The following is a 7,808-nucleotide window of genomic DNA, read 5'->3' as shown; positions in this document are numbered from 1 at the left end:
AGAACGGAGAAAGAAAGATAGAAAGAAGACAGAAAGAGAGGAGAGGAGAGAAAAAGAAAGAAAGAAGAAAGAAAGAAAGAAAGAAAGAAAGAAAGAAAGAAAGAAAGAAAGAAAGAAAGAAAGAAAGAAAGAAAAGTAAAAAGAAAAAGAAAAAGAAAAGAAAAAGAAAAAGGAAAAAGAAAAAGAAAAAGAAAAAGAAAAAGAAAAAGAAAAAGAAAAAAGAAAAAAAGAAAAAGAAAAAAGAAAAAAGAAAAAGAAAAAAGAAGGAACCTTCTGTGACGAATGCAAAATATGACCTTTTCTTTTAAAAGTTTTGTGCTGTCCCTCTTGTTTAGCACCAGTGCTGCTCACCGTTTTCCCCTCAAGACGCTTCGGAGTGTTAAGCATCTAGGGGTGATAATTTGACTTTCAGCTAAACCGGAGGGCTGCAGCAGACAGCAGTAGGTGGTGATGTAATAGGTACCAACGCACATGGATATATAAATATCGTGGCTAGGGCTAAAGCGCTATGGCTGAGCAGCTATAGAAGAAGATCAGCACTTCAGACAAGACTCCTGGAGTTGAGATCAAGTTCAGAAGCTCTTGCTCCCGGGATTTCCTCTACATGCAGCCTGCCCAGGGAAACCGCAGATCCTCGGGGGACTGAGCGCGGGGCTCCCTCCTTCCTCCCGCCGCCTCGCTTTTTTTTTTTTTTCTTTATTTATTTTCTTTTTTCTTCCTTTTTTTTTTTTTTTTTTTTTCTGTGTGTGTGTGCGTTTTGTTTTGTTTTACCCCCCTCTCCCCGCACACTCCTCACACACACACCCCTACCCCCCCCCGCGCGCTCCGACCTCAGCATAAAGTGGGAGCTGGGGGGGCGAGCGCCTCTTCGGAGCGACGACCGGCCGGCGGCCCGTGGCTGCGCGCCCCTCGCCGGGATGCCTCTCCCCGCGGCGCTGCTGCCGGCGCTGCTCCTGGGGCTGCTGTGGCCGGGGGCGGTGCGCGGCCGGCCGCCCCCGGGCCGCCTCCCCGCCGGGCCCCGCCAGCGCCGCTGGGACGCGGCGCTCTTCGCCCGCTCCGTGGCGCGCCTCCCGGCCGAGCGCCGCGACGCCTCCCGCGACGGCGACTACCTCCTGGGCATCAAGCGGCTGCGGCGCCTCTACTGCAACGTGGGCATCGGCTTCCACATCCAGGTCCTGCCCGACGGCCGCATCGACGGGATCCACAGCGAGAACCGATACAGTAAGCCGGCGCCGAGCCCCCCGCGGTCGGGCAGGTGAGCCGCTACGTGCCCGCGGAGGTTGCCGCGGGTGCGGAGCGGCTCGCCTTGCCCCGGAGAACGGTATGAGGCAAAAGGAGGGTGGGTGTAGGGCCGATCTCCCACCACCCGGAGAAGTCCGCCCGTCCCCGGCACCGCGGTGCTGCTCGCGTCGGCTGCCCCGAGGGCGCCCGGCGCCCGGGGGAAGGGGGCGGCGGCGCAGCCCATCGAGAGCTCCGTGCCCGGAGCCGCGCTGCCCCTCGCATCAGGTGTAGGACTTGCCTCAGCATCTGGAGGGTCCTCGGCCCCCTGGGCCGCCCACTCTGATCAGGGGCTGCGGGGAGCGCAGCCAGGGCCCTGCTCTCCCCCAAACTTGAAAAGCATCTGCTAGGGACTTAACCCCGTGGCCCCATGACTCTGATATCCAACTGAAACAATAAGATCCAACAGGGGATATAAGCTGCATGATGACAAATGTTTCATTCGCCCCCAAGCACACTCTGTCTTATTTTAACCTCGGCTACACAGGAGGATGCCTGGGGGCAATGTAAAAATAGATACTTGGCTAAAAGAAGAGAGGTCCCAGCATGGAGCATGGGGCAGCACGTGGGGCATGAGGCTGGGGATCTGTGGCCACCCACAGCAGTGCTGGGGCATGGGGATCCACAGCACACCAAGGATGGGAACCTCTGGGTGAGCACAGAACTGATACCACACACACTCCTTCAGGGCACAGCACTTCGTCTCCCTGATTTCCCATCTCTCCTATGTAGGTCTGCTGGAAATCTCCCCTGTGGAAAGAGGAGTGGTGAGCATATTTGGTGTTAGAAGTGGACTCTTCGTGGCCATGAATAGCAGAGGCAAACTCTATGGATCTGTAAGTAGCCACCGTTTGTGTGCGTGGGGAGAGGAACACAGTCAGCTGGGATAAGAGGTGTACATGGTGCTGGAAGCTGCCCAAGCACCATCTCTGCCCTTCCTGGGCCAGGCACCATGGATTAGCCCTTGGTGCCTTGCCAACAGAAGGTGTGCTGCCCAGGTGTGCTAAGTTCACTGATTTTTTTTTAGTAAAACCCACTTCTCTGCCTTGTATTTCTTTGGTTCCCATGTGAAAAATTTAATCAGCCAACCATGGCTACCCACCTTGCCCACTTCATACAACAACATAGCAGTCATTTGTGTTGCAAACCCCCAGGGTAGCCTCAATCCATATCTTTCTCATATTTAAATTTAAACAGCATCAATCAAGGATGGCAATTGCTTGCCCCATCTCTCACAGGGAACTTGAACTTCTGATCAGCCAGGGCCCCACAAATGATCCTTTATGATGTGATGAATCAGTGCTTGTCACATACCTATTGATCACTCTTTGTTAATGCTCTCGATTGGAGAGTTCCCATGAGAGTTCAGCATCTTCAGGGTCTGGGCTTGCAATTATGTGAAGGCAGATCTATTAGGAGAGACAATATAAATCTCTTTTTTCTTTTTTTTTTTTTCATCGAGTCTTTGGAAAAGACAGCGGCATATTTTACAACACACTTGGAGTGGACAATAACGGTGCATGTTTTTGCCCATGTTGAGCCATCCTTCTGCTTTTGAGATACCTCAATATAAGTTAACTAACTGCCGTTAGCATCACTTCAACTTCATGCTCATGGGTCTCCTTCCCTACCCACAGCATTTCTATTTCATGTCTCTCAGATATTTTTTGAAGAAAATTGGGTTGAGGAAGGGCCAAACTATGTCAAAGTTAACTAGGGCATTTCCACATGAATTATCCAGAATGATTTTCTGTGGCATCAGTCCTGTCACATAGGATTTCAACTTACATGAAAGCCAGGCAGAATCGTCATCAAAGTGCAAAAGCTTCTTTTGCATAATGTCTTATGAAGACAATACGTTGCTTTGGTGTCCTGGATAATGTAATTCCCAAAGCAGTGTTCAGCCTGGCAGGTTGAGACCTATCTTACAAAATGCTAGGCTTTTGCCCAATAACAAGAGGTGACCTCATTTGTTACTCTCCAGATAACACACCTGTAACACCTGTCCCTCTTTGTTTTTGTATGTGAAACCTCTTTACTGGAAGCATGCCTTCTGTCAGTTCTATTTTCCTGATCCTTTAAAACAGGTGAATGTTCCTTCTTTCAATTGTAAAACTAAAGAAGCAGAAAATACTGTCCACCCTGAGCATCTTCATAATGCCTCTTTCTCCTCAAAGGACATGAGAAAGTGCTAGCATTCCGATTTTTCTGAAGCCTCGTGGGCAATTCACTGGTGGTAGGACAAACTCTGCTTTGGGAACCAAGTAAACTTCTCACGTGCAGACTCAGGAATATCAGTGGACCTGTGCATTCTAACATGGGGACATGGGCACAGGTTACAACTTATAACTCCCATTGACCTGGTGTCTGACAGTTTGTTTCTCCCTTCTCGTTCATAGGAAAAACTCATTGACCAAGTTAGATGAGCAGGGCAGCAGAATTGGGCTTGGGTCATTCCTCATGGCAGTGCCCGCTCTGTTAAAATGTGCTCCCTTCCCTCAAGAGCACAGACGGAGCTAGGGGTGTCCTTCCCCCCTCCATGTGTCTGTGTCTGGCCTGGAAGCAGCATCCTTAATGATCCTCTGAGTGTTGTTTGAAGCTTCGTTTGGACAACCACTTCAAAAGGTTACTAACAGGGGGGAAAGTCAGCTGCACATCTTCGTGCAGCACACCTACTACACCTGGTAGCAAGAATATTTCCACACCTGATGTTTAAAATTCCTTCCCTCTCATTCTTTCCTTTTCATTTCAGACCCATTTCAATGATGAGTGCAAATTCAAAGAGATTCTCCTGCCAAACAACTACAATGCTTACGAATCCAGGATTTATCCCGGGATGTACATAGCCCTGAGCAAAAACGGAAGAACAAAGAAAGGCAATAAAGTATCTCCCACAATGACAGTGACACATTTTCTTCCTAGAATCTGAGACATCTCCCTTCCGACCTACCTCAGCACAGGGAAAGACCCAGAACACATTTGGGGAAAAGAAACATGGTGCACTTTTACTGGAGAGTTTTATGCAAGAGTAGGTGTAAGATATTTAAATTAATTATTTAAATCTGTATATATTGCCACAAAAATTATTTATAGTTCTGATTTCTTTTTTTAATTTCTGAAAACAAAACAAACCTCCAACCCAAGGTATTTCATTTCATGGTGCAACAGTAGAAGACTTATGCTTTGTGGTTTATTTAATTCATTTCTAAGTTATCACAGGTGTGCTGCTACTACGTGTTCTAAAACAGGTGACATTCAATTCCTACATTAGAATGTTTTGCACTGTGTGTGTGTTGTACAGTGTCTATTGTTGTACACATATTTGTTTGTTATGGTGGCTTTGTTCTCCTCTGTGTGTTTTCAAAACCCCCGTGACTCCCAAAGAAGCTCTTGGCCTTTGAGAAGGAACAGTACGGAGGTGCCTGGGTGGGATGCCGGCGTGGAGCCACACACAATGCCTGACCTCCTTTGTGCAGTGTTGCTATTTAATTGGAATGGTATCGGTTTACTTCGGTACAGAAAGTGCGGTGCTGAAGAGCTGCCCCACAAATCTGTTTTTAGATCTGCCAGTGCTGAACTTTGAACTTTCCTGCAGTCAGTCTTCTTAGAGCTGCCAGGCGGTAGAGAGGTTTAAACACCTATATAAACTCAGCAGGATTTTTTTTTTTCTTTTCTATTTAGATAAACAGGAGCATACTATCTTTTGTGGCCCTTAATGGACAATATATTTGATATGATTGCTTTGCATTAGGCTAAAACAAAAAAAAAAAAACTCAGCTCCTCCCCCAGTCAGCACACTGTGAAACATGCTGCTGTGAACAAATTATACCTTATTCATATCAAATTCCCTTTAATATTTGGAGACTACATGTGTTTGTCAAAGTTTGAAAAAATTTATAATACTCTTAAGTTTTGAAAAGGCAGTCATTTGTCTGTTCACAGAAAGAGAAGCTCCATAGAGAGAATTTGGATCAATTACCAATAATCAAGTTTATTTTGTACTAGTTATTATTTTTGGTACAGTATTTGGAAGAAGAAATATGCTGCTTTTGTTCTGTCTCATTCCCTGAAAAAGTTAATTAATTTCTACCTCACTAACTCTCAAAGCCAGTCTCCTAACAAAATCTGCATGGAAGGTACACACTTTTCTGCTTCGTCTTATAATTCTGGAGAAGGGCTTAGAGGAACTATCACTGTAATCCCAAATCTCTATTTTTTCCATATGTAGCCAAAAGTATTCAAGATAGAGTTGGTTGCATCCTATTTGAGCCTTGTCACGTTTGAGCTATCTTTACCCAGTGATTTACTTTTAGTAAGGATAATCATGGTGAAAATATTTGCAGACAGCTGTCAGGCTGCAGTACTATATCGTCATCAAGTAACCCTATATTTTTCTTTATATATTTTGCAAGTGTAACTCTAATGCGATGAAGGAAAAGACAGGTTTGATTATGGGGGAATCTTTAAAAGGATCCATTTTTCCTATGTTCTTTTTTTCATTTCTTTAAATGATAAATCATATTTGTGGCATCGATAAATTAAGTTGTAACCAGGACTAACCACAACATTTAATGAATTAGAGGATGTTTATAGGTCATCTTCCAATCTAAAGTAGTAATTTCTGACTACATGCAAATCTCAAGGCTGTGGATAATTTGAGTTCAGCTTTTTTTTTTTTTTCTTTTTACATTCCTACACAAAAGTCTTTGTTCTATTGGAATTGTATAGACTTGCCTGTATTCTCTGCTTACACATGACCTTGAAGACTAAATCTACTCACCAAAGTTCAGTGAGACCAGAGCAGACCAGGACCACATCTTAAGCCAGCTGCTGTCAAAGCAAAAATAACAATTAAGAATCAGGAAGCCAAATCAAGAGAGAGTGCCTAGGAAATGTCATGCCTAAGGATTTTTCTTCTGTAATTTGGGGGATATCTATACTTTCTATGTGTTCTATATGTGAGTAATCATTGTGTAATTATCACTGCTACCTCTGACAACTGATGATTTCGTTCCAAGTTTCAGACAGCAAAATCACAAAGAATTTGCCTATGAATGGTTCTTCTTTGTCACTTTTCATGCCACTGAAATCCACAACTGACAGCCTCACAGAAGATATGTTCAGAGGTAGTTGTTGTAACTTTGAAATATTGTGATAAAACCTTGATAACAATGTTACATGGTATGAGAGTTCACCATTTACCAGAATCTGTCTGTAGTTTTATACAGGTGCTGTTCAAGACTGTGGTGTATGTGCTGTGCACATTTAAATGCATAATAAATGATAAATGTTTACAATGTATGGATTCCTGGAATTGATTTTACTCTTTAGAAGGGAATGCATCCTGCAGTGAAAACAAAAACAAACAAACAAACAAAAAATGCTATTTCACTTTCCGAAAGACAAGGGAGTATTTGCACCTATGCCAGATACTTCATGAGTGACAATCTGGATTTCTTACTCAGCTGAAGTTCACCCTGGCAAAGTTGGATATTGTCCAGGAAAGCCCAGCTTCATGAGCTCTGTAATGGATATGCATGCTTGCATCTGCCACAGATTAGTATTCTTGCCTGTATTATTCGCGTGGTATTTAATGACAACAGCTTTTCATGCAGCAGCTAATATTAATGATCAGAGACACATCAGTTTTGGGGTTTATGTTGCTGGGTGTTAACCTTACTAATGAAACTGGATTGCCTTTTCCTCAGCTTTAATGAGTACTGCTGTCACTCTTGCTGTGAAGCAACATTACATCGATGCAAGAAGTTCTAGGATTACCTGTTTGATTTAAGACACTGTCTCCTTCTGTAGTTACTGATTATCCTCACACCAGTGTACAGAAACATGAAGGGCTTTGTAGCACACCTGATGGCACAATTGTTTTTGCAACTTTTATTGACCCTCATATAAATGCAGTTGTGCACACACACTGTGGAATCCATATACTTTCAGTTTTATTTATGGTCGTCCCTTTTGTAGGACTAGGGGACAATATGTAATGGCATTGACAATACTCAAGTTTGATCTCACACTCCTTAATGGCAAAGGGAGTTTATTCAGCTAACGGCTGTATGACACATAAAGCCAGATCCACCCACCCTCCTCCCCCCCCTGCAGATACAGACTTCTCCACTTTATTTTCCACTGACTGATGCTCTCTTTCTTGTTCCTAAAAGGGAAAGGCAATAGATGAGCTGTGAATGGCCAGTGCTCCACTTTGAGCAATTTCTTTCTAAAGTTGTACAGGCTCTATAAATGTAGCGCAGGTGCCTTTTTTTTTTTTGAAACAGACAAGTATAGATGCAGTGTGTTTAATGCTCCTATGAATAGAACCAGAATAAATAGGCAAGCAGACATATATAATCATTTCTCATGATTAACATTTTTTTGCTTGTAAACAAAGAACAAATATAGGTTTATTGCTGCCAGATCTTCCAAAATTTTAACCAAAATTGGTTAATTTGGTTAACAAATTTCCAAAATTTGTTCCAAGAATTTGTTTCAGCCTTGGGGAGACATCCATCTATGAT

At 43.9% G+C, this 7,808-nt stretch overlaps 1 protein-coding gene across 1 annotated transcript; it reads left to right on the top strand.

The window, feature by feature from the left end:
• Positions 1 to 917: 917 nt before the first annotated feature.
• Positions 918 to 4,350, top strand: FGF4 (fibroblast growth factor 4). The gene is made up of 3 exons (XM_032189527.1): positions 918 to 1,221; positions 2,011 to 2,114; positions 4,031 to 4,350. Exons 1-3 carry the CDS (start codon positions 918 to 920, stop codon positions 4,205 to 4,207), a joined length of 585 nt encoding a protein of 194 aa, XP_032045418.1. The 3' UTR covers positions 4,208 to 4,350.
• Positions 4,351 to 7,808: the final 3,458 nt, after the last annotated feature.

Source organism: Aythya fuligula, chromosome 5 (genome assembly GCF_009819795.1).
Source record: "Aythya fuligula isolate bAytFul2 chromosome 5, bAytFul2.pri, whole genome shotgun sequence".
Taxonomy (NCBI): Eukaryota; Metazoa; Chordata; class Aves; order Anseriformes; family Anatidae; genus Aythya; species Aythya fuligula.
Note: the sequence above shows the minus strand (reverse complement) of the source record. Positions and strands in the feature narration are given on the sequence as shown.

Excerpts from the sequence above, each read along its gene's own strand:
- FGF4 (XM_032189527.1), top strand. The coding sequence starts at position 918 with ATGCCTCTCCCCGCGGCGCTGCTGCCGGCGCTGCTCCTGGGGCTGCTG. Across the intron at positions 1,222-2,010 it reads CCACAGCGAGAACCGATACA|GTCTGCTGGAAATCTCCCCT; the intron begins GTAAGCCGGCGC and ends TCTCCTATGTAG. Across the intron at positions 2,115-4,030 it reads GAGGCAAACTCTATGGATCT|ACCCATTTCAATGATGAGTG; the intron begins GTAAGTAGCCAC and ends TTTTCATTTCAG.